A 27,329-nucleotide genomic window follows, 5' to 3' on the forward strand; every position below is an offset into this window, starting at 1 on the left:
TTTCGTGACGATGCGTGGCCGCCAGTCCCGTACAACCGCGTAGAGCGCAAGACGCTGCGGTTCTAGATGTACTGCGCCCAGCGTGGAAGGTTAGAAAAACACCCACATAAGCACAGCACAGAAGTGGCTACGTCAGGCGGCTCGACTGATAACTGTAGAAGCGTCATTGAAAACACACAGAATTGCTCTCCGCTTCAGGCGGCGTTTTCTCTACTTCCTTTTTAAATAAAAGCATGATGATCCATAAATATTTTTACAAACACCATTTAAATTTATTAATTTTTCGCTTTTCCTTCTTGATGGGCTGTTGCCTTGGCTCTCTCCCTTAGTAGATCGCTTAATTTCTCAACTCCTTGCGACTCTAGTTTTCAGTTGCCAATTTTGCACGAAAGGTGCTGTACAACTAGGAAAAAAACAGACGATCTAACGGGTGACAATCATATTGCTTATGGGTTTAAGGGTTATTCCAAGGTTTGGTGATGGACGCCGTTTCGCATTACTTTATTTTCCACCTTAGCTAACCCATATCCCGGGTATATGTTTCTGAGGATCTGCCAGCTTCACGCCGAGCCATCACTGGAGGAAATAATGAAGCAAAAGAAGAAGTTAAACGCATCTGGCGTTTTCTCCGGCCGCAGCTCGTTCTACGAGCATAAAGACCAGTTGACTACGAACCAAATCCCTTTACTGGCCCGTGGATCAGTCTAAACAAAGAAAGTTAAACTAACAAAGCAACATCGATGCGCGTGACCGTTGACTAGATGGTGACAAATCAACGCATGTCGAGTTAATCGCTTGGGCAGCGAATAGATGAGAAAGCTAGCCTTCACACTCAAGGAGATGCCGATAACTACCGCCATCCAAAAGGAGTGAAAAAGGCAGCGAAATGTTTACCGGCGAATAGCTGTCAAGTCGCAAGATTTACTTGGCGGCACTTTAGTAATGTGTGTAGCATGGGCGGGGAGGGAGTGTATGCCGATTAATTTCGGGAGGGGGAACGCCTCCCCCCCCCCCCGAGCCCCCTCCTGGGTACGTGCCTGGAAGTGACAATTTGCCGCTGCGCAATACACAAGCAACCTTGCAGTCCCGAAGCATGCAAAGCTTCGCTGCGCACGATAGAAAGTCAAAGCTTCTCACGTAGGAGCTGGCTAGATCAATATCATGTGCCTTTTTAAATAATCGGAACCTCCTGCGCCCGAAAACAAAGAGTCCCTTAGACTTTTGCATGCTTTTATTGGAAGAGGCGCAGTAAGAAGTTTAACGTTGAATGTCTTTGTTTGCTGGCGACACACGCACGTCTGACTAACGAAATTCGATTCATCAGGCAAGTTAATGATTTCTGAATGTGACATGGTGTACTGGCATTGATATATCTATTCCACGGCTCCACAGCCACACCGCATTTGCTGCGAAGACAAGTAGCACCAGATGCTCGCTCCCCCCAAATGCACAAAATCGTTTTAACGGGTCACAATAGAGATAGCAGCTGGAAAGATGAAATCTCTCCGTTCGCGTTTCAAATCAAGTGTCAAAAGTACCAAAAGGTCAAAGGAGCATGCAACGCTTCTCTTCTTGGTATTCTCCCGCCTCGCACAGAAAAATAAAAAAAATGCTTTGTAAACAATCCTTGGCTGTGATGCATCCTCACCGCATTACGTTACTTACACAAACAAAATAGCTGCGTTTCACTCTTTTTTTTTCGGCAGATTACAATATTCTAATTTTTTTTGTAGGTTACAACATTGTCTTACGTAGTCGAAATTAAGGTAGAGTAAGAAAATAATAAATCGCGTTTGCGATTAAAAATAAACTTGGAATAAAATACAGCAGGCTTCAGCAATTCCTTCGTCTTTGAACTCACTCACTGCGACAGTAGCCTTTTCACTCAGTGAAGATCAGCTTGTCATTTTCGTTTCGTTCCGTTAATCCTACACTGATTTTTTTTACGTGCTTCATCCTCAACTCATTGATTTCGCCCACTACGACGAACTGGACAGGAATAGAGCGGTTGTAGGACGATTTGTAGGAGGGGAGTGGAGCGGTCGTAAAGAGACTTCCTAATTAAATATATATATATATATATATATATATATATATATATATATATATATATATATATATATAATGCCCCATGGTGTGGCAGACCAGGGACTGACGAGGCGGACAAGTTTTTTTGTATTATTGAAAACATAAATATAATTGCGTGGTATCACAGAAACAATAATGTCGATTATATAAGTTATAAGAGACTTCTTTGTGCTGTACGCCACTTAACATTGTATGACATATTAATGCATGTTGTGAAATTTGAACTGCAGACGTAGGCACACTTTAGTACTCACAGACTCCCCCTGTCTAAGTAAGCTAGATTTAGTTAGTTACGATGTGTAGCTTTAGAGAACCTTTCACTCGCAGCCGTTTGACCAAAGGCTTATGCTAATCCGGAATTTTTTTACATTAGTATGGTTCAACATTTTGATATTTAAATATATTTGATGTAGGCAATCTTCAAGCATTCTGCCTGTTTTTGAGTGTTTCGTGTAAAACAGTCACAACTTTGTTTTTCGTCGCTGAGTAGGACGACGACCTGCCGAACGAGACTGCAGTGTAGCACTCGGGATGACCTTCGAATTCGAAACTAACTTCTTTGAAATTCAGTTCATTTGTAAATAAAAATTTACTCCACAGGTGAGAGGGCAATTGCAGCGTTAAACGCTTCATGTTTTTTCAGGCTCGGTGACTCGTTTTGAAGGTCCCGCTTGTGGATTCATCAACTCCGAGGCCAAAACTTCTGGATCGGGCATTCGCAGGGAAGGAAACCAGAGCGCGGCTGGACCAGGCTGCCCTTATGTTCAACTCATAGAATTTTCACGTAGAATGAGAAATCTTTTGCAACTGACCAATCAATACACTATAAGTGATCTTTACAAGTAAAATGACGCAGTGCCACGTACGAGGTATGAGCCGATATTATTTTCTCTGTACATTTGCAGTGCTATGTTATAATAGGGCACTGGACGGCTGTAAATCCTGTGAACGACTGGGAAAACTGCATGGTTGTGTCACCGCGACGTCACTGTTGCCGTTGACATTGTGGGTGCTCCCACACGCACTCAGTGCTCTCTCTCTCCCTCTTTTCCTCTTTATATTCCCCTTTCCCCCACTCCCAGTGTAGGGTAGCAAACCGGGTGCTCGTCTGGTTAACCTCCCTGCCTTTCTTGTCCTTGCTCTCTCTCTCTCCCTCTCTCTCTCTCTCTCTCTCTCTCTCTCTCTCTCTCTCTCTTGACTCCTGGGGACGTATTCTGTAAGAGTCCACCTAGTGGACATTTCTAATTTGTCTCCTGCTGAAGTGCTGATTGGTCGCTGTCGTAGATGCGCAGACCAGCGGAGCCAATCAGAACTTCAACAGCAGACCCGCCGTGGTTGCTCAGTGGCTATGGTGTTGGGCTGCTGAGCACGAGGTCGCGGGATCGAATCCCGGCCACGGCGGCCGCATTTCGATGGGGGCGAAATGCGAAAACACCCGTGTGCTTAGATTTAGGTGCACGTTAAAGAACCCCAGATGGTCAAAATTTCCGGAGTCCTCCACTACGGCGTGCCTCATAATCAGAAAGTGGTTTTGGCACGTAAAACCCCAAATATTATTATTATTATTAACTTCAACAGCAGACGAAATGGACATGTCCATTAGGTGAACTCCTGCGGAATACCTCCCCTGTTTTCCACCGACCACCTTATTCTCGGCTCATCCTGTATTGTGGGTATATGTGTCACGATAGACTTATATGGGTCATTGTCACGTAAGCCTCCACTGTATCGCCAACGCTGTTTTCTCGAGTATGACGAAGGAGAATTACCCCAAACACCCAACCATCTTGTCAAGAACAATTTTTATGCGATGCACACCATGTAATGACGCTCTTTAATGATACGCTGCTGCTCGATCTGGCGTCTGAAGTGCATGCCTGCTCTCAGAATCTGCATTGAGGGTAGTGGAGCGTAAAACCTCGCAATAATTGTCCAGCACTGCTGTGCCGGCACTGTCGTTTATGAAAGCATTGGTTTGACTATAAGACAGGAGTTGCGAGGCCACATTGCGTTGAAGCTGATTAGCATAGTAATTTAATTACGTGTACGTAGGTCATGTTCGCTTAGTTTATTTCTTTTTCCTGGGGGGGGGGAGGGGGGTAGGGGGCATTGAGCTTTCCCTGGTAAATAACCGCAACATTGCGTATCTAACCGCTTTCGTGGGCCGATCCCGAAGATTGTGCAGTCTAACAGGCCGATAAAAAAGATACACGATTTTACGGCACCACCGTGCGATGGTGCCGTGCGATATTGCACCGTGGAACGATGGTAAAGGGTGCGTTCCCGCATTCCTGTCCCGCGACAGCTAACGTTTTAAGACGCTCTCCTTGAAACAGCGCCTGTGGCTGCGCCTGTGGTCGAAGACGCAGGCGCTTTCGCTTCAGACGGTACCTGATAGGTCGCAGAGGCTGCACGGTGTGCCGAAAAGGTCCTTGAGGAAGCGCCTCACGAAGTACCTGCTGGCGTCCGCGTGCAGATAAGGCACGGTGGCAAGGAGAGCACCAACCGAACCACACAGCAATGTAACACAATTCCACAAGGAACCACACCCCAAAGCACGCTAAATGCATTGTAGGACAAAAAAAAATGACCAACCCTTCCCTTACTGGAAAATGGGGGTAAGCGAAGCTTGTCCTGCGTGCACCTGACCTTCGTCGCGGTTAAGTAACCCACAGGTAACGGTGCCGGATTGCTTCGGCCTCCCGCTCCCCCTGCTCGGGATGTTCTCCTCGTTGCTGCCAGATTGCCTGGGCTCGGGCGGCTCTAACAGCTGGATCGGCACGCCGACGGCGAGCCCCTTTCACGGGTGCTTTCTTGCCGCCGCTCGTCGAACGCTGCCCGTTCCTCGGGGGAACGCACAATGCGTGGCCGTCCCATCCGTTCTCCGAGACTCAACTGAACGGAAACGAAGCCGACGTAGCGCGCACGAAAGCCTTTCCTGCCCTTTCCCTCCCCGGCAGAAGTGAAACGGCTCTGATTGGTTGCGCGCGTGGCGTGAGCGGGCGCCTATGCAGCTTGAATCCTTGCTAATGGCTCACGCTCTATCGCAGCTGACTCAGCCTCGGCGCGACTCCCTTTTCCTCAGCTGCTCTACTCTGGGGGGAACTGGATTTTTTTGCGTGACCACGACTACGCCACTTCTGCGCCAATACAAGCTTCGCTTGAAAAACGGCACTGGCTCTTAATAACTATTTTTATGAGTAAAGCCTACACTCAGTAAGCTCCCTAAGGACGCATACAGCAGCTCACGACGAAGTCCTACAATATCTACGTAGAATTTTAGTGCATTTGCATGTGTCGTCGTCCGTGGAGCGCAGGAATCTGCCGCACATCGTTGCGTTATGAGATCCTTGCGTGCAAATTGCGTCGAGTGCTTTCTGGGTTTGCGCAATTAGGATGATTCACTAAAGAACATGGGAATTCAACGAAGATGTTAGATGCTACTACACATCTAGCTGTATCTTTTCGTTGAGAGACATTTTCAAAAAAAGAAAACAGCGTAGCCAGCCGCCACAACTGAGGTGGTCAAATACTTAGAGCAAGCATGTCAACAGCGCAAGAGCTTTGTCCTGAATTGAACAGATCGAAGCTGTTACTCAACTGCCTTTGTTACAATGTGTTCTGCTACAAATTGTCTAATTTTGAGTAACTCTGAGGAAATTATGTGGCGGCTTTTCTGAGCCGAATTCAAAGGTATTTTAGCCTAAACTGGGGGTCACTGGGACCGTTCATTGACGAGTGGAGCTTACCCAGTGAAGCATACCCAAGTTGGCCTCAAAGAGGTTTGTTGAGGATGGGCACATATCCAGTGGCAAATACGTAATGGCACACGCCCCCCTTATATTGGTGTCATTGTGTAGAGAAAAAAAAGCCATAACTCGGTCTTGCATGTCTCGCGTGACAGATGGCACCATTGTCATGTTACGCATGAACATATCGGAGCAAAGTTTTGCCTCTTCTCGGCGTTCAAAGAAGCATTGCTCGGCAGTACGTTTGTCGATGCAAGCTGGAGTAGTCGCGTTTGAAACATCTCACTCGACCATAGTGTGTATATAACCCACCAAACTAAAACTTGCTTTCATGAAGAGTTATAAGGCCTGCAAGTGTATATTTGATGCAGAAACTTGACGGTAGGTCCACTAGCTATGCACCCCCACGTCACTTGCGTATAGGGTCCATAAATGGCGTGAAGAAACTCGGACAGCAAACTCAAGGGATGCGAACGCGCGCCCAACACCTTTGATCACGGCGGGCTCATACGAATAGAAATGGAGCACAATAGAAAGATAAAACCGTAAGCCCCCCCCCCCCCCCCCCCCACTAGCTGTATCATAAGCGTGTTAGTTTTGCAATGAGTGAATACATTTTACTGGTGTATGTGCTTAAGTCATTTCTGTACCCTAGGGCCCATACACCCTTTTCACTTCAACATTTAGAAACACGCATAGTTATTCCATTAGTCTGTTTGCTGCACAAAATAATTCATAGTAAGCATTCGTCTTCCTTTCTTCTATCTCCTCCATACCGCAATAGCAAGACGTCTGCACAATAAGCATAGTTTCCGACGCCTCTTTGGTAAGACAAATGCCTTTAATCCATCCGCCCTGCCACAAGCAGTTGCATATTCTGATGATCCTCCCGACAGAATTGCAAACATTCTTGATCCTGTGAATTTCAGACATGAAGAAAGGAGTCCTTCAAGCTAACGCTCATGTATTGTACGTATGGTATCTCTGCGATACAAACGAGTAGGCCACTCTTCGTCTTTTCCTTGATACATTAGTTCATGTATGACACCACATAATTTTATTGCTTGGATCAGGCGCATAGCCAGGATTAGGGGGGGGTGGGCACTAAGGTTCCATTATTCCCCGTCAAGCTTTGCATGCTTGGTGTACACTAATAGAACTATTACCTGGAGCAAGCCCTTGGTCTTCCTTAAGGTGTGTACCATCCTGTACATGTCTAGGGCGGGCGTTCGAAAGATATCATCCTTTGCTCATAGCCGACGTCGGCCGACGTCATAACGACGTCATAACGACGTCATAACGACGTCATAACCGACGTCGGCGCGAGCGATGGGGGACGACGGAAGCGAACCAGCCAATCGCGTTGCGAGCTCATCGCGCACGTGGGACGTTTTCTAAGAGCGTCTCCTCTTTCGACGCGCCTTTTTGGCCGCTCTCGTAATACCTAAGGTCCATAGATAAAAATACAAAAAAAACTTGTATATCTAGGGACCTTGGTATTACCTGGAGCAAGATTTTCGAAGGTACTTTGCTAGCTGAGCTTGGCAGTCACCAGGGGAACGACAGAAGGGAACCAACCAAGCACGTTGATTGTGAGCTCATCCAGTACGTGCGATGACGGTTCTCTCATCTTCCAAGGCAATAGGCGGTTTCACTTACGTGACAACAGCAGCGAGAGTGCGGCCCCAAGAAACTTCCGGTCACGGGCCTTATCAGTCTACTGCTCCGGAAACAAAGCGTGTTTTTAAGTCGCTTCACCGTGCGGAAAGTACATTCTTAAGTTTTGAGATAAAAGACACGCGCTTTGAGCCTCAAGACTAATACATAAAATTTCCATACAACCTATGCGCCAACATTCACTTGTATAATCGTCGTTATGTACAGAAGCAAAGTGTAGAAAATCTGCGGGCTTAAATTTTAACGCACTCCTACTACTCGATATCGCAGGCAATGCCTCTCTCGTTCGCTAAATTTAGCGGGCTACACTCGTCTACTACAGCGCTAGCTACATTTTGTGGTGCTTCCGTAACATCGCAGAACGATCTCGGCAGTCAAATAGAGCAATGCACCCCAGAATGCGGAAACTACGGGTGATAATATGGGGTCATCTTGAAGAACAGTTGTTCGCCGAGTTTCTTCGCCGCTGGTCTACGCGGTACATAACCGTCTCCCGAGGCAAAGTCTTTCTACAGCAAGAATAATGCTCAATTCTGTTGCCTGAGTTCAGACTGTATCTGTATGTGCCCCGGGTACCTTTCATAAATTCGAGGCTGACAATAATGCTTTTGCGTGGATGCGGTAATGAGTTTTGTTGTTGTTGTTGTTGTAGTTGTGTGTGGCAAAGCCAGTGTCAAGTAGACACCATTTATTATTTCATTCGTTAATCTGTTTTGTTTACATCAAGTATGATGTATTACATGTGATGTACTTTATATTGTACTTTTCTTTCATACCACAGTTGTAAGCGTGCCTACGGGTCAATAAATTTCCTTGTCAGCTACGTCAATGAGCAATACCGGAAGTCGTCCAGGGCCTATGTTTGGAAACCGTAAAACGAAAAAACGCGTGTCGGGCTAGCTGGACTAGATTCGGCGCCGCGTCATGAGCGTTGCGTGCTGTAAATGATTCGCGCAATGCTTCGCATAACGTAGATGTAAATTACAGTTGAGCTTACCAATTCTTTTTCTTTAAACTTGTTTATAAAATACAAGTTAAAAATACTCTCGTCTCATATCGTTCACGTGGATTTGGGTCATTATATTACAAGCCACTCGCGTATTGACTGCTTGCGATTGATTGTCCTTGGTTCGGCCCTGACGGCTTGCCGTTTTGCCCACTGACATACGCCGCTAAATTTAGCGGACAAAAAATGACAAGGGCGAGTAACATGGAGCGCTCAAATAATAGGAGCCAGAAGGTTTTCTGCGGTTTTCACCGAAACATAAACGCACTTGTACATGTGAATTTTGCGGTGTGCTATACAAAAATAAATTGCAAATACCAGACTTGAGACATTATTTTGATGTAAAAAATTCCTTCATGTAAAAATGAATGGTTGCTATGCAGGCTTTCGCCGCTAAAACGTAAACAAAGCTCGCATCACTCATGTCGTTTGTCCGTTCTTTCGTTCTTTCTTTCTTTCTTTCTTTCTTTCTTTCTGAAAAAAAAATTAAAAGGACAGTTTCCGTACAACGAAACACCTTAAATAAAGCACGCTTTTCTGGCGTATGAGGTGTGTTAAGAACTTGATCGGAAATCTTTTGGGGCCGCACGCTCGCTGCCTTTCTCGTATGCGCGAGACCACGTACCGCAATCAACCAAGTGGCGTAGTACCTCATTTTTCTTATTTTTCTTTTCTTGCTCTTCTTTTTACTTTCTTTTCTTTCTTTCTCATTTTCTTCCTTTTTTCTATTTTTCTTTTTTGCGGAGTGGCCATTATTTTTGCGCGTCAGCAAAGGTAACACGTACTCTGACAAGGTGCGCTGTGGTTGCGTGCAGTACTCGCCAGGTCTTAAGAGGAAGCTTTAGCTCGGGCTCAACTCCAACGCGCCCTATTCAAATACATGTAAAACGCAAAAAAACGTTTTTTTAGATAACGCGAGGACCGATATTAATGAAATTTGTTGCATTTGAGAGGGAATGTTAAATTCTAGTGACTGTTGGAAGCGGAACTTCAATTTAGGGCCTGAAATTTGTTTAAAAGAATTTCAAAAATACGGAAGTTCCAAAAATATAGAAGCACGAAGTTTACAAATTAATAGCTCTGCATCGAGAACAGATATCGCGGCTCTGTAAATGGCATCCATTTGATCACGCAAAGCGGACAAATTCTGTGTGTCAATTATATCTTACGTGAAATTATTACGTTGTGTACAGGGGTTCTGCAAAAGCTGTATTTCCATATTATCAATTTTTTCTAGGTTCATGTGTAACATATCAATCTCGTCCGCTTTAAATGTACTATCACATACAATTCACAGAATTGTGGTATCATTTTTTCTTGCCAAGTTACAGAGTTGTAAACTTGATAGTCTTGTTCTCTTAAAACTTGCAATTTTTGCAAATTTTTAATAAAACATTGCCGACCTAAATCCAAAATTGCAAACCAACAGTCACTAGATTCTAAGTTTTTCTTTTAAATGCAGGAAACCACTTCAAAGTTGGTGCAGTGGTTGCCGAGAAAAACGAATTCTCCTTTTACATGTATATAGATGGGAGCGCCTGCGCTAAAGCTTCCTCTTAAAGGTTACAAATTTCACTGCGAATCGTCAATAAAGGCATTTGCGAGTAACGTGCACACTCACTCATGTCGTTCTTGTCGGGACTGTAAAAAGCGTTCACGACCGCAGGGCCAGTGTACCACCTGGAATTGGTGGCAAACAAAAACGTAAGCTTAGCGGCAACTATAGGGCTGCTCAAATCGTGCAAGGAACACGAAAAGATTCACGAAGAGCCCGCCTTTACCGTAACCTGAATCAACATTGAAAAACACGTTAAATTCAGTTTGAAGGTGAACTGTGTAATGCGCAAACACAGCTCCATATCAAGAAAGGCAAATTAGAACAGCTTCGTCAGCGTTATTTCTTGCCATGGAACATAAATTGACGTATATACACACAAAACGATTGCAATTTTATTAGTTATAACTTACTGGTGCAGTAATTATTTGACTATTACATCGTTTCATATGATTTCCAAAAGTGAGAATTTCCTACAACCTACAGCGTAATAAATATGCCACTGTAGGCTGTGCACTAAGCTTATCGCGCCTATATTCAAATTTTGAGTTACCAAAACAGCTTTATCATATATGATGCTTTGGGCATTACAGATTTATAAGAAAACTTTTACTGCGTTAAGCGGTTGTGAGATAGCTATCTATCTATCCCAGTGTCGTACAAAACAAAAGTACGAATTCACGTGCGCTGGAATAAGAACCCCACTGCTTTAAAGTCGGTTCCGCAAACAGCGCGACAACGGACGGAGTACTGAAAGAACGAATGTACGATGTGTGTATATTAAGAAGAGCATATTATATATATATATATATATATATATATATATATATATATATATATATATATATATATATATATATATATGTGTGTGTGTGTGTGTGTGTGTGTGTGTGTGTGTGTGTGTGTGTGTGTGTGTGTGTGTGTGTGTGTGTGTGTGTGTGTGTGTGTGTGTGTGTGTGTGTGTGTCATTGAAGCATAGAATAACAGGATCAGGCACAGAAATAGTCCTAAGAACAGAAGCACGTCTGAAAAATAACAGGACATTACCGATGTTTCGGCCGCAAGACCGGTCTTCGTCACGGCCGAAACGTCAGTAAAGTCCTGTTATTTTTCCTACGTGCTTCTATTCTTGAAACTATATATATATATATATATATATATATATATATATATATATATATATATATATATATTCCTTTAATAAACACCCGTCGTACATTCGTTCTTTAAGTACTCCGTCCGCCGTTGCGCTGTTTGCATAATGTTTGCATAACCAACTAGCCCATTCACACATTGCTTTAAAGTCCATGCTCTACGACTACTCCACAACGACACTGAATTTTCTGCGAAGGAAAGTTGCGTTATGGGCTTACTTTCCGCGTTTACAACATACGTAGTTTTAGTGTGTCACACAAAAAGACAGTACCTAACGGCACAACATTTTCCCTCGTTTCGTGCTTGAAATGTGCGTGCTAAACTGAGCAAGCAACACAGCTCTACTCGGACTTTCATATCTATCAAAGAAGAACAGCTTCATAATATTACGGTGCTCCACGACATGTTTTTAACGGACCATCCTAATAGCAGCATACATTTATTATTTTCACCCTTATTTAAAATTACAGGTTGGCGAATATCAATTTTTCCCAATACGCATCCAATACGAATAGTAAGTATTGAATATCGAATCGAATAGCGAATAGTAAAACGCAAACGCATACACCTACACCAGGGACGTTCATTTCGGTATAGCTAGGTACGACGCCAGCGCTGATTAGTACAGATAAAAAAAAATAAGGCAGCCACAGTATCAGTTTTAACAACAAAGTTATTAGTCGTCATTAAAAGAATTCCGGCTGAACCCATCTCACGTTAAAACGAGCGATGTTAATGCGATTCATTGAAGCAGACTGGTGAACTGACACAGATGGCGCTTCCCGCTGAACACGTTGCGCCATCTACCGACAAAGCCATGAGGCCAGCACGGGGCGCGGGTTCAGTTTCGCTGGACGTCGAAGAAGCTTAACGGATCGTGTTGTCATTGTAAACCGGCATAATGTAACCAGTGTCGCGCACCTAGTTACTCGAGTGGGCACCAAAACGGTTCATTGAATAGCAGCACACACGTATAGAGCCCATGCCCAGTCACCCAGCTTGGTATCAAAGAGGTTCACTGCAGTTCCCTAGGGTTGAGGATCGGGCGAGTTGGTATATCGCATTCTAAAACTCGCACAGCGCAACACGAAAAGAAAGACGCAAGCCGAGCCGGCCAGATGAAAGAACAGAGCGCTCTGTACTTTCACCTGGCCGGTTCGGCTTGTTTCTTCCTTTCCACGTTGCGCTGTACCAGTTTTAGAGTTCATTGCAAAGACCGAGTGGCACATGCTACGAGCTCCAAATCAACGTCAAAAAAGGTTCATTGAACAGCGGTTCGTATCCACTGCCACATACTCAGCGCCGCACCCCCAGTGACCCAGCGTCGGCGTCAAAGAGGTTCACAGTGCACTGGTAAACAGTGCACAGGTACACATAGGTACACAGTGCCAGATACTCAGCGAGCTAAGTTGGTCCGACGGTTGGTTTCGAACCCTGTTCCCTGACCACAGCAGCCCGACGTGCTACCCAATAGACCATGGACTAACCATAAAGCAGGTTGGCGGGAAAACGGTTATACAGACGTCAGCAGTCAAGTCCCCGAAAACTGCGTGACCTATCCAAATAACACCAATCACACTAAAACTGCCCGCATAGCTTTTCAACATTTTCAGAGCCTACTGCAAACACGCTATCCCAAAATCAATGCCTTAATGAATAGCTTTGCGTAAACTCGAAGTAAACGGTTGCAAAATGAGATCGAAAGTTATAAAAAAAGTTGTTGAATGACTTCTGACTACACATATTGAGGGGCCCGTTGAGAAGGACATATCACTGGCTGTAGCGTAAAAGATATGATACGTGACTATACACACAATAAAACTAAATGACCCACTTCAAGCACGAATCATTCGCGATAATTTGTGATATTTTACGTAGCAGACAGATAACAGTCGCCAGGCTATAACAGTCAGTTGTGGAGAAATACTTGGCTAGTCTAGATATTAGAACATACCAAAAATTTTATTTTCGAATAAGAATAGTTAGTGTGTAAAATTCGTTTCTTATTCGAGAAGGAGGAGGAGGAGGAGAAACATTTATTTAAAAAAAAAAGAAAGAAAGGACAAGCAGGTGTCTTTCTGCTTGTGCGGGAGGCGCCCTTAGTCCAGGGCTCCTGCGGCTCTTGCTGTCTCCCGGGCCCGCCGCACCAGTTGCTGCTGGTTACGAGGGTCCGAACTAGTCAGCACGGCCTCCCACTGCTCGGGTGTGGGGTGGGGTACTTGCGGGGCCGCCTTCACGTTGGGGCACGCCCATGTGGTGTGATATAGGGAGGCGTAATCATTACAAAGGGGACATTTGTATGAATATAGTGTAGGGTGGATTGCGTGTATTCGAAACTTTGAATATTCGCCATCCGTATTTATAATATACCATAAGGGTATTTGATTGCAGTGACCAATTTACTGTTGCCCAAAAGTAATTCAAGGATCTACAGGGGTATCACTTTCGGCCGTTCCTGATTGGCTGCGACCGCGGTAAAACGCCTCTCGTTCCAGTAAAACATAGTGCCGGGAGCCACGTCATCCAAAAGTGAAAGTACCTTCGAAACATATCGACCTAGAGCACTCGTCAGATTGATTACAAAATTAACGTAGTCTGGGATGTCGACAGAGCGCTGTCTTCATATATATATATATATATATATATATATATATATATATATATATATATATATATATATATATATATATAGTGAAATGATCACTGCACTCACCTAAACGTCTGATTGAAGGGCAGTCGCAGTTCGAGAAGAGAGTCCTTGATGTTGTTGTCGCTTATTTTTTCCAAGATTCTTACGAACGGTTCATGACGCTGCAACCGGTCAAGCTGAAACCAAGGGACACAAAATAAGACGCCACCAAAAAGCTTCACCCTAAACGTGCATTGCTGGCTCACGTGTCTGTAAAGGTGTTCCAGGAACCCGGTGTCCAAAATCCACTTCGGGTAGCCGATCTTGGGTGTCATTTTCTTCAACTACAAGCCATGGGAATGAACGTGATTGTTTCTCAGTAAAGCCGCTGAATGCCACGCCTCCCGCCGCTATAAATTTGGTTACAATGTACTCGTTTGCTTAACCCCGCTACAAGTGTGACTGTGCGACTTCAGTAGAGATAAGTAAAACATCCTACGTAGAGAAATATTGTCCCGGGCTTAGTATTCGTAACAGCTATGGTAACAACTACAGTACAATATAGTAGTTTGAGCGTGGAAAGACAACAGCCTGTATCCGAATTCTACGTCATGGGAGACTAAAAGGAATACAGAGTGAGCTTCCATGTTGTTTTTACTAGCAACGTAGCGGCGTGATAAACTTCGACTTAGGTACCCAGAAGCAACGTAGAGCGAAGAGCTACGACGCCAGGCTACGACAGGCTACGACGCCTACAAATGCTTGTTGGTCCTAAAACTTTAAAAGTGTTATTAAGAAAGCGACACAACAAGGATCGAAATGATTACTAACTGTTATTTCGAGACTGGCTTAAAATAATAATAGTCATTTCCAATGAAGCTTGAATTATATATATATATATATATATATATATATATATATGAAGGGTGGCCTAGATAAACCGAACCCAAAGCAATTAAGAACAAGGGAAGCGTAACGCAATGTTAGACAAGTAAATGAAATGCAAGAGCCTGCTTGCGTGGGTTCCTCTGTCTCTACAGGTTCCTACAGGCGCTCCTGGAAATGTTGATCGCCATAGTCCAGGCACAATTTGGCCCACCTTCATGTGTTTCTCACTTGTTTTGGGTTCGGTTTGTTTAGGGCCCCCTTATAATACACGATATCCCTGTTTACTTGAAACAAACATTCGACTGTTAATCCAATTTTTTTAAGTGTTGCACTCTTCATAGGGGCCGTTGTTACCTGGTGGCTCTTGTGTAATTACGACTTCTTTAACGAAAAAAAGCGTGTATAGCCCATGTCTCCCATGCTCAATAACCCACTATGATCACAGCAGATTTTTCCAGTAGATACCAAATATGATCGCATCTTATTACTGATATGAAGGGCGTAGAGCACAGGGCCATCCGCTTGTCAGTCTGACTTCGTATTGTCATTGCGATAAAGAAACAATCACCCCTTAGGTTACATTGAAACGTTGTTATACCTTCTGTTCTGCTCTTCTTTTGGTTGCTTTATCCATCCACTTGATGCTCTTCAGTCTTTCTTGAAATGTGCGCTTCATGCTCGCCACAAGTTTTTCTACCTTGAGTGAAGAAAACACGGGCCTTAGTGGCAGTGAACGAAGCTCGCGGACGTAAAGCAACAACAACAACAACTCCAGTTCCGGTGTGCTTTCTACTAGTGTTCTTGGCATTTACCACGCGCTGAAGCAATGATCTAAGCTTTTATTAAAAGTAACTTGAGCTTCTGTGCGTGAGTCTTATTGGGCTCTTCTCAAGGATCCGTCTGATAATTTTGTTTATACACAGGACCTCCTGTAGCGCCGTCCAGGGGTCGTTATGGGGTAATAATTTTACAAAACATGATCGGAAATTATCGAAACTTGAAGGTTCCACAACCATGAAGCGCCCTGTGAACTCTGGCATTTTCGAAAATTTCCACGTTGATGAGAGCGGTGACGCACAGCACTATGTGCAGGCCGTCTATAAGCTGAGTCGAGTTAAACGGAAAAAAATCATTTACAGTGCGCCTCTATTGAACCAGCAAACTCACCATCCCCTTATCGGCGAATTCAACGTCCGTTTTTCCAAACCACTCGATAACGCGTTGGATAACCAGCCCGCTTATAATGTTGCAGGAAGAAAGCAGGCCCACGAGTGTAAAATAATGTATATTTACAACTGATCTATATGGCGTTCAGGCAATTGCCAGACTACGTCTTCCTCTAGTCCAATTCAACTTATTCCCTCCCTTCACCGTTAACATCACCCTCCCGGCGGAGTAGCTCCGTCCCGGTGCAAGTTATAGAGCCTCACTTAATGGGAGGGACATAGGGCTTGAGCCTGACGACGTAAACAACATCGCTGGTGACGTTGGGAGGCACTGAAGGCTGACCGACTGGGGCGATCTCGTATGTCACGTCGGACAGTTGGCGTAAGATCTGGTACGGACCAGAGTGACGGGGAAGTAGTTTTTCCGACAAGCCGACGCGACGTGAAGGCGTCCAGAGAAGGACAAGGGAACCAGGTGAAAAATGGTAGTCTCGGTGCCGAAGGTCGTAGCGTCACTTTTCAGAAGCTTGCGAGACTGTGAGGCGATGACAGGCGACATCTCGGGCCTAGGCGGCTAAGACAATAGCATCGCGAGCGTAACCAGTGCTGGGTGATTGTACTGCGGAAGGTAGCAACGTGTCAAAGACAAGGTGGGATCGCGGCCATACAAAAGGTAAAATGGTGAAAATCCGGCAGTGTCGTGATGGGACGAGTTGTACGCGAAAGTGATGTATGGTAAAGCGACGTCCCAGTCGCGGTGATCGTCAGAAACGTACATGGCCAGCATTTCAGTTAGCGTGCGGTTGAGTCGCTCGGTGAGGCCGTTCGTTTGAGAGTGGTACGCGGTAGCAATCTGGCGTTCTGTAGAACAGGAGCGGAGCAGATCATCGACGACCTTCGATAGAAAGTAGCGGCCGCGATCCGTGAGCAACTGGCGAGGGGTGCCGTGGTGCAGGATGACGTCGTATAGTAAGAAGTCGGCGACATCTGTAGCGCAGCTGGTTTGTAGCGCTCGTGCGATGGCATATCTCGTGGCATAATCAGTTGCTACAGCAATCCATTTGTTTCCTTAGATGGTAATTGTAAAGGGGCCAAGGAGGTCTAGGCCAACGCGGTAGAAGGGCTCTGTAGGGATATCAATAGGTTGAAGCAAACCAACGGAAGGCATAGCAGGCGTCTTCCGGCGCTGACACAGGTCGCAAGAAGCGACATAACGGCGCACAGAGCGATAAATGCCGGGCCAGAAGAAGCGGCGCCACAGGCGCTCGTATGTACGAGTGATGCCCAGATGTCCAGCAGTAGGAGCGTCGTGAAGTTGCTGGAGCACGGCGAGCCGAAGGTGCTTGGGAACGACTAGGAGGAGCTCCGGGCCGTCAGGATGAACGCTACGGCGGTATAAAGTTCCATCGCGCAAGGTGAACATACGGAGGGACGGGTCATTGGGCGAGGAGCTTAGGCGTTCCATAAGTGTTCGAAGAACAGGATATTTGCGTTGCTCGTCGCCAATATGGAGAAAGCCGGAGAGGGATAGAACACTGATGTCCGAGTCTGCATCGGTATCGTCCGGTTGATCCACGGGATTGCGGGACAGGCAGTCAGCATCTTTATGCAGGCGCCCTGACTTATACATAATAGAAAATGTATATTCTTCTAGACGCAATGCCCAACGTGCAAGTCGTCCAGTTGGGTCCTTCAAAGAGGAGAGCCAGCAGAGGGCGTGATGATCGGTGACGACGCAGAAGCTCCGACCGATAAGGTACGGCCGAAATTTCGCGACCGCCCATACGAGCGCGAGACATTCTCTCTCAGTAATGGAGTAATTTCACTCGGGCGTGGAAAGAAGGCGGCTAGCGTAAGCGATGACATGGTTTTGGCGCTGTTGACGCTGAGCGAGGATAGCGCCGATGCCATGACCACTCGCGTCAGTTCGTACTTCAGTGGGCGCAGAAGGGTCAAAGTGTGAGAGAATCGGGGAAGTTGTAAGCCGCTCAATCAGGGTAGAGAAGGCTTTCTCCTGTAGTGGTCCCCAAGAGGAAGAGGCGTCTTTCTTAAGAAGGTCAGTGAGAGGGTGAGCGATGTCGGCAAATTTTTCCACAAATCGCCGGAAATCAGAGCATAAGCCAAGAAAACTGCGGATATCGTTTGTTGAACAAGGTACAGGAAAATTTCGCACGGCGTTAACTTTCTGTGGATCAGGTTGGATTCCGGCGGCGTTTACGAGATGGCAGCACTTGGAGGAGTTTAGCTGAAGGCCAGCCCTGCGAAACACGGAGAGTATGGTTGTGAGGCGCCGCAGGTGGCTCTCGACGTTCGGCGAAAACACAATCACATCGTCGACGTAACAGAGGCATGTAGACCACTTCAAGCCGCGCAAGAGAGAGTCCATCATGCGCTCGAATGTAGCTGGCGCATTTCAAGATCCAAAGGGCATGACTTTAAGTTGGTATAGACCGTCCGGTGTGAAGAAGGCGGTTTTCTCGCGGTCCATCTCATTGAGGCTAATCTGCCAATAGCCGGAGCGGAGGTCAATTGATGAAAAGTATTGGGATCCGTGAAGGCAGTCAAGAGTCGTCAATGCGAGGCAAGGGATAAACATCCTTCTTTGTTATCCTGTTGAGGTGACGGTAGTGAACACAGAAGCTCCACTAGTTGTCTTTTTTTCGTTACTAAGACAGCCGGTGATGTCCACGGCCTACTGGAAGGTTCAATGATGTCCTTGTCCATCCTCCTGTCTACCTCTTTTTGTATGATGGCCCTTTCTGTTGCCGAGACACGATATGGCCGCCTATGAATGGGGCTGGCGTCATTGGTGTTGATGCGATGCGTGACAACAGATGTCTGGCCAAGTGGACGGTCTTCCAAATCAAAGATGTCCCGATCAGATGACAGGAGGTGACGAAGAGCTGTTGTTTGCTCGGAAGGAAGGCCAGGGGCGATCATCTTAGGAACATCGTCCGCAGGCGTCGAGGACGGAGTGGGTGACAAAGGTCCGTTGGTACTGAGGAAGGATTCAGAGGTGAAAGAAGAAATCTCAAATTCTTCCAAAGGAGTGATATGCGCTATGACGATACCGTGTGGCAGCACATGCGACGAAAATCCAAAATTGAGGATGGGCACGCGAGCGCAGTTTTCGCGGATACGGATTAAGGTGCTCGGTAGGGCAATATTGCGGGACAAAACCACGCCAGTAAGCGGCGACACGACGTCCTCGCCATCAGGTACGGGAGGACAAGGCGTCAGGAGGACATTTGTAGCCGCTTGTGGAGACAGCCTTGCAAACTCAGCCGAACATAAGCGGTGTGAAGCAGAAGTTGTTGCGTCGGCAGGAAGCGGCAGATGCAATTGTACAACACCTGCGCAGCTGTCAGTTTGGGCAGAGTGTTTCGAAAGGAAGTCGAGGCCGAGAATTAGGTCGTGCGGACAGTGTTCAAGGACGATAAATAGAACAACGGTATAATGGCCCCCAATGGTCACACGTGCTGTGCACATTCCAAGGACATGTGAAGTACTCCCATCGGCGACTCGCACAGTGCACGGTACGGCGGGTGTCAGAACCTTTTTGAGCCTTCGGCGGAGAGCAGCGCTCATAACTGAAAGCTGCGCTCCTGTATCAACGAGAGATCTAACAGGAACGCCATCAACTTCAATGTCCAGTAGGTTTCCACGTGTAGGCAGGGTCAACAGAGGATTTGTGGGCCGGGTCGGAGTTGCAGCTTCACCTCCGGGAGCTGCACCGCCTAGTTTCCCGAAGCGAAGCGACCGGTTGCAGAAGGGGACGAAGAGCGGTGAACGAGAGGCGAACGGGACCTACGATCTTGCAGAGACGGGGAGCGGCTGGATCTTGGTGGAGCACTGTCGGCGCTGATGTTCCTAGTCGGCGTATAGGGCGAGAAAGTACGATTGTCCGGTACTTGGCGGTAGTGACTCGGCGACGACCTCCGAGGAGGCGACGACCATTGGTTGCGGCAATGACGGGCGATGTGTCCAATACCGGAGCAATTAAAACAGATGGGTATATCATCCGCTGTGCGCCAGTCATCTGGGTTGCGACGGAGTGGCGGAAAGCTTTGCGTCTGGGAGCGAGCGGCCGGAGAAATCTGGTAGGTGTTTGTATGGCGGACCGAGCAGAGAGGTGGAATGCCCAAACTTGCTATTTCCTCCCGGACGACCGCTTGTATAAGGGAGATAGCGGGCACGCTTTCCCGACAGCCGGAACGAACTGGAGCCGGAGCCATGGCCTCAAGCTCACGGCGAACGATGCGCGTGATATCTTTCGGTCCTGCGGGCTGAACGAACCGCGGCGGGTCTTCGCAAGATGATGTCGCGGCGGTATTGGGCAATCGGTCGAAATTTTCAGCGACGCGGCGGCCCTTCGCTTGTTCGAAGCGCCGGCACTCCTTTATAATTGCATCCACAGTGCCACAATCCTTACACATCAGGACACTGAAGGCATCGTTTGCAATACCTTTCAGTATGTGACCAATCTTGTCTGCCTCGGTCATGTTGTCATCAGCCTTGCGACAGAGGGCTAGCACATCCTGTATGTACACGACATAGGATTCTGTGGACGTCTGAGCGCGACACGCAAGTTCTTTTTTTTTTTTTTTTTTTTGCTGCCAGCTGACGACCGACAGGTCTGCCAAACACGTCTCGCATATTTTTGTTTACAGACATCCCAGCTCGTTAGGTCAGCTTCGTGTGTGTCGTACCATTGCTTCGCAGTTCCTCTTAGATAAAATATCACGTTTGCTAGCATCATTGTTGGATCCCACCTGTTGTTGTCGCACACTCGCTCGTACATCGTAAGCCAGTCCTCGACGTCGGCGTTGTCCGTGCCACAAAATGTCCCTGGGTCACGCCGATGAGTGAGGATGACTGTTGGCACGGGCTACTGAGGCGTTGTCGCTTGTGTCGGTCGATTTGCCATTGTGGCGGCAGGTAGATGACGTCCGCTGCGAAGTTCCGTGATTGTACCCTGCACCTTCCGCCAAAATGTTGCAGGAAGAAAGCAGGCCCACGAGTGTAAAATAATGTATATTTACAACTGATGTATATGGCGTTCAGGCAACTGCCAGACTTCGTCTTCCTCTAGTCCAATTCAACTTCTTCCTTCCCTTCACCGTAACAATATTTACAAGCGTGCGTTTAATATCGCGACTGTACCGGGTTTCGCACCACAGCGAATTCCTGACTGCCAGGTCATGCAGTAAGATGCGCAGCCCGTCAACAGCCCACGTGAGCCACGCGATTGCAAATTACACTGTCTCCGGCATCGGCACATTTTACTCGGCGGTGAGCATACCGAGAAGACGCGCCAAAGCCTATGGGGAAGGCAAAGAAAACTCACATTTAATAAAGACAGTTCGAACTTGAAATAATCTACTTCTGTGCAGTTAGCACGGTTATATATGTACCATTCGTCGTTTCGTTACATAAGTTCGCAGAGAACAGAGCCGCCCACCGGCATTTCTGCAGGAATAGTACAATCGGTTAAGAAACGAACGCGGTTAGAAGACAAACGAACAAAGATTCCTGCATTTTTGAACAAATGCAGCTTCCGCACAAAGAAGCTGCATTTTTGTGACCGGGACAGACGGCTTACGTTTTGTTTGGAGCGTGCGCTGAACCTCTTGATGACGTAAAGACGACCGACGACTTCTTTCATAAAGGCTGACAGAAGCTTGACGCAAGTCTTCCAGAGTGGAGGCTCCTTCTCCAGTCCGAAGGCAGCTCTATTGAAATCCAGCTTGGCGTCTCGGAATAGTTGGGAAGCGTGGCTTGCCCTCGAGAGCACCGCACGCCAGCCCATGTAGTTGAACAGAGCTCGCCTGCATACAACCACGAAAAATTAAACTAGTAAAGTCTTCGTCAAAACAAAGGAAGCTGGTGGGATCACGGGTGTTGCTGAGTCACGGCTGAGCGGGGGAGGCGAGAACAGGAATTTACCTCCCTGCTCCGGTTGAGAGAGAAATAAAAAGAAAGGGCAGGGAAGTTAACTATGGTGGCTCCAGGTTGACTACCTTACAAGAGGGGAAAGCGGAAAGTAAAAAAGGAGAGTAAATGTGCATACAGGCTTCTATAGTCTAGTTGCTTTCAAGAAGAGCATTAGTGCTTTGGCGGCCTCGTGTGTTTTAAGCTTCTTCAGCCATGTTCCCACGAAATTTGCTTCCGGCAACAGTCTGGCCGCCTAGCGGCTGAGGCTGGTACGCATAGAATATCGTTGACATTTGATGGATCACACATAGAATATGCTCTATACTGCCCCGCATCCGCAAAAGTGGCGAGTCGCTTTGTTGCTCATTCCGATGAGCAATGAATAGGCATTCGTGAACACGACGCTTGATCCCATGTGGCACACCTGAAGTTCCCTACCATTCCTCTTAGCTTTTTGCAAAGTGCACACGCAACAGGACGCTGACTTGTCGCTCCGGAGTGCGCTGCGGTAATGCACGCTGTAGCTTAGTTTCTTTATATTTTATTGCGATAGCAATTATATGGAGACGCCAGGCCACTTCTGCCGTCGGCGTCGCCGTGAGGTTCCGTATAAAGTGCAAGGGCGATCAAATGTTGGCCACACGCCGTGTGCTGTATGTGCCAGGGAAAGCGTGTGAAGGGGAGCAGGTGACCGCGACTCAATCTCGCGCATGCAAGGGAGGAAAGCGAGGAGGAAACACTCCGTCTTCAGTCGCACGCAACACTCCGGGGGCACGGTGGGAGAAAGGGGAGGTTGTTCTACTTCTGGTCGCTGTATCTTGAAAGCCATCTGCGATGGATACAGAGTCCGCAGTGCGCTCTTTTCGCGGCTTAGTTTGCATTGACGCGAGAGGCAGCACGAAGGTCAATTCGCTCGCTGCTGCTGCCGCACCTCTTCACGTTCCTGCGTGAGCGGCGTCTAGGACGAAACTGCTCCTTTTTCTTTACATAGGTTGTACGATGTAAAGTGGCGAGATTGAGACATCGCTTGCTTTAACTTTTTTTGGTACTACCTATATACTGAGATAATGCGCCGAACTGACAACAAGGTCTCTCGAAGTTGCTGCCGAGGACACCGAAGTTGCCGCAAATCGTCCAGGGCAATGTGATATTTAGAAATATTAACAAGTGGTGTACAGCATATCTTATTTACAAAAAAAATTATCTTTAGTTATTTAAGCTACACGCATTAGCATCATAAAAATGTGGTTTGCATACTGGTCTTTTGTCGCCGTTATCTCACGCAATAAATGCTTCGAAATCGCTCCTATGTTGATGGCGTCGCTTTCTCGGCAAGTATGTTAGGCTGTAAATGTTGTAAATAGTAAGACGTGGAATATCACTTTCCATACAGCTACAGAAGTCATTACTGTATCTTTTCGTAATAATTAAATTTCTTTTTTTAACCGCCGTGGTTGCTTAGTGGCTATGGTGTTGGGCTGCTAAGCACGAGGTCGCGGGATCAAATACCGGCCACGGCGCGGCCGAATTTCGATGAGGGTGATACGCGAAAACACCCGCGTAGGTGCACCTTAAAAAACCCCAGGTGGTCCAAATTTCAGGAGTCCCCCGCTAGTGCGTGCCTCATAATCAGGTCGTGGTTACGGCACCTAAAACCCCCTAAGCTAATTTTTTACAACGTTATGCACATTGATTTATGTCCATATATTCTTCCTTGTTCATGGCATCAGTCAGTTTTATTCCACGACCTACTGCCAAATCTGAGTAGACGTACCAAAGTCGTCTATAATTTGACATCTACAATACGAGTTCAATTGCCATTCGGTTTATATTTGTCTCATGGCCAATATTATAGGATGAAAACAGTTATATCCTACAAAGAGATAGAACGCGGCAAGGCTGCTCTGAACTTTTGGCAATTATCTGAACCGCTAATAGTTAGTCATGTCTGCACCTGAGTTAAAGAAGGAACTACCCTTCAAAATTTACTTTTGTTTCGGTGAGCTGCCGATTTCCGTGGTAACATTTGAATTAGCATTTTTGTTTTTGAACACCTCGCTGTTCCCGCATCTAAAATGTTTCGTTCTCTGGCTAGCTACAGTGGCGTCTGGTGTTTTGTTTTCACGGCATTTGCATCATTAATGTGGCGTGTTCTTCTCTCCTCTTCCAGTAAATTAAGACAACATTCATTGGTGTAGTCAATCTTCGGAGTGATTGCTTTTTGTTGTCGATAAACTTACTTTATTTCGGAAATTATCTATTCGATCGACCTCTAAAATTCACTGCTACAAAGTAAAGACACTTGCACTTACGTGTTCGCTCTCTTCAAGAAGATTGTTGTCGAGGCGAAGTAGCTCATGGCCATAATTGCTACTGGTTCGTCTTCTTTGAGCGTTATGTTCACCAGTGAAAACGCCTCGTTCAGGAGCTCCAAAAGTGGCAGCTGGACAAAACAGGCACATAAATGTAAAATAGTGACGTTGACATTCGTGTCTCGAGCTACTAACAGAGCATGTTATCGCAAGCGGGCATAGCAGAACACTAATACCTCTCTAAACAACGTACTATAACATACTCTCCTGATAAATGCTTTGGAAGTCGAAATGGCAGCAGTACTTTCGTTAATGAAATATTTAACATCCGTCTCTCTGTTTCTGAACGATGTGCCAGTAGCTGTTCACTGAACGGAAGCTCGCATTTCTTTTTTTTTTCCCATAAAATGTAACGTCAAACTTTCAGTGCGGTGTTAATCATACTATCATCCACTCATTTTGCTTCCAACCATGACGAGTCACACTGAGCTCGTGGCGATCACCACCATAAAAACAATGTGCGCCACTCGAACACGGTCACGTGCCCCCAGTGAATTCTTCCCAGACCGTTTATTGAATTGAACAACCTACTGGCTTCTTTAGTGGATATCGGCGATTCCGTTCTTTTTTAAGATGGCTTGGGTGAACATGAACCTCCGTCGCAAATCAGGTTTGGTGGTGCCATTCGCACCGATGTTCTGATCATTAAATCTGCATTTTTGTTTGATCGTAGCATTTTAACTGGTAATTCCTGTTACGTGTCATGGTAGCTTAGTAGACATGGCATTGTGCTGCCGAGATCAAGGTCCCGGGTTCGGCGAAAAGCAGAAAACGCTCTTGCACCTAAATTTATGAGCACGTTTAAGAACTTCAGGAATTCAAAATTATTCCATAGTTCTCCACTTCGGCATGCCTCGTCATCAGATTGTGGTTTTGGCACGTAAAACACCAGATTTCTTTTTTTATTTTTTGCTTATCATTATTGTTATCAGTATTGCACCCATTATACAGTGATCTGTTCTTGCATTTTCCCCTTCCCCTTTATGATGTACATACAGGTTATTATAAATAATGAATAGACCCTACAGAAGAAAAACCAAACATCGATTTCTCTAAAGGAAGCTTCGTAGGTGACTAAAATTTTGTTTTTGATCATTTCTTTCAATCATCATTTCTTTCAATCTATCGCTTGGAATTCTCATCCTGCGCACCACAGGTTACCTTCACAAACCCGGTTTGTAAGAGCAGTTCATAAGAATGGGCGCTCACTGATCGAAACAACAAAGGTATTAGTAGCGTGGGCGTCAAGCTCAAAAACTAACAGTTGCTAGAAAAGATGCTAATTTGGTGAATTGTCTCTCGTGTATCTTAGGCGCTGTAGTGTTTCCTTCTAGGCTGCCCGTATTTTTGTCACGTGGCTGCAGGTTTCAGTCACCCCTTCGATAGACACGACTAGAGAATCAATCGCATCTTTCAAGCACGGCAATCCTCTTCTAAATGTATAATTAAATCCCGTGACTTCATGCGTGTTTATTGCGCGTTATCTTTTTTCTTTACATTCTTTACTCGTTATAAAAGAGGGATCGAGACAGACGAAGGCATTGTCTAACATTGAAAGAGTTTGTCATATTTCTAATAAGTTTAATTTTAGTAATGCCTTCTTAGAAGCTACTACTGCCTGCGCTTCCCCACGTAGAAAGTTACTCTGAGAGCGCAAGTATGATTGAACAAAAATTACTTAACAGAAATCTGCTTTTAGTTCTGCCGCAGAGTACACGCCTAGGTTAAGCAACGTTCATCTAATGGAACAAAATACTACTGGAAGATGTCTGCATTGCCGCAGGATCTCTCCATTCTTAAATTTTACGATGTTTTATCAAGAAAGCATTCACGATCTTTGTTCCTCATTTTTTGAAAACTCAAAAATGAATGTGCGATTTACTTACTCCGGCAAACGTCCTTTCGAGTTCGCGTACGGTTGTCCTCTTGTACATTTTCAACATGTCCCTCCTCTCCTCCTTCGGGGCGGTTCTCTGGCAAGAAAAAAAGCACTCTATAAATTTCGTCAGTGTGTCCTTCGACGCCTAAAAAATAAATTCGTTCTCTGGATCCAGTTACATGGCCGCCTGCACATTCATTGCAGGAGCAGCGGTCTTCTATTCCCCAACACGGCTAAGCCGTAGGGTTTAAACAGCTTCTTGCGAGAGCATCAGAGTAATAAACGGCAAAAAGTTTTCAACCAGAGGCGCCAACATGAAAAAAATATTGATTTCGTAGCGGCCGAGATGCACAGCCAGAGACTGAAAGATGAATGCAGGTCTTCGATCGACACTTTCCAAGTGCAAAATGCGAGGACTGCGCACCGACGCGCGCATCCAAGCGCTTGTGACTGAACGACATGCACTTGCGTGTTTGTATTAACATTTATTGCAGTTATGTTTCTATGCCGTAGGGCCAAATTTACAAAGCTTTTCGGTCATTAGGGGACTGTCATGAGCCAGCCACCGTGGTTAATAATATGTTCAACATCGCAGTTGGCTGTCATCTGTCTTTATAAACAGTTTTAGCGCAAGATCTTTTTTGTCGATACAGGCCCTTATCCTTTCTTTCCCAGTAAAGTACCCCTCCCGCCTCCGTATCCGCCAGTGCCTCTATCTCTCTCACCCTCAGCTTCGTCGTTGCATTCCGGAAACCAAATATTTTTTTTTTTTTTTGTCCTCACGCGCACGACATTCGTCTCTGCCACGACCACCTTCCCCGCTTGTTGAAATGTACACGAAACACCTAAACGATCCCGAGAAGCAACTGTTGAAACGTGTTCAATAAAACTCGTTGCATTCATCAGAAAAATACACTTTTTTTAATTATTCGAAACAAACTTTTCCCAACGGCCTGCAAATTTGTGGAGGTAGAATGTTATCTGAATGCAGAAAAAAGGAGGAGGAGGAATGCAGCAACTAGAATACTACTTTGTAACTTCATAACAGCCACAGATAGTCCGGTTCTCTCTACTATGGCTGATACAGCAATTGAGGCGAAGGACCGAATAGCAGGTGCATCAACACAGTGGAGTGCTCTGGTACAAGCCACAAATGCAGACACCGTTGCGCTGAACTGTCATTAAAGCTAAAGCAAACGACTATATATATATATATATATATATATATATA

At 46.0% G+C, this 27,329-nt stretch overlaps 1 protein-coding gene across 1 annotated transcript in view; it reads right to left on the bottom strand.

The window, feature by feature from the left end:
• The window catches only part of LOC126517520 (neprilysin-1-like), a 65,805-nt gene that overhangs the window by 16,879 nt on the left and 21,597 nt on the right, over positions 1-27,329 (bottom strand). The window contains exons 8-14 of the mRNA XM_050167256.3: positions 26,106-26,192; positions 24,160-24,290; positions 21,516-21,741; positions 15,346-15,444; positions 14,126-14,203; positions 13,944-14,056; positions 10,142-10,200 (exon numbers count right to left, since the gene is read on the bottom strand). Of these exons, the coding sequence (XP_050023213.2) occupies positions 10,142-10,200; positions 13,944-14,056; positions 14,126-14,203; positions 15,346-15,444; positions 21,516-21,741; positions 24,160-24,290; positions 26,106-26,192 (793 nt within the window). The remainder of the gene's footprint in view (positions 1-10,141; positions 10,201-13,943; positions 14,057-14,125; positions 14,204-15,345; positions 15,445-21,515; positions 21,742-24,159; positions 24,291-26,105; positions 26,193-27,329) is intronic.

Source organism: Dermacentor andersoni, chromosome 11, assembly GCF_023375885.2.
Source record: "Dermacentor andersoni chromosome 11, qqDerAnde1_hic_scaffold, whole genome shotgun sequence".
NCBI lineage: Eukaryota > Metazoa > Arthropoda > Arachnida > Ixodida > Ixodidae > Dermacentor > Dermacentor andersoni.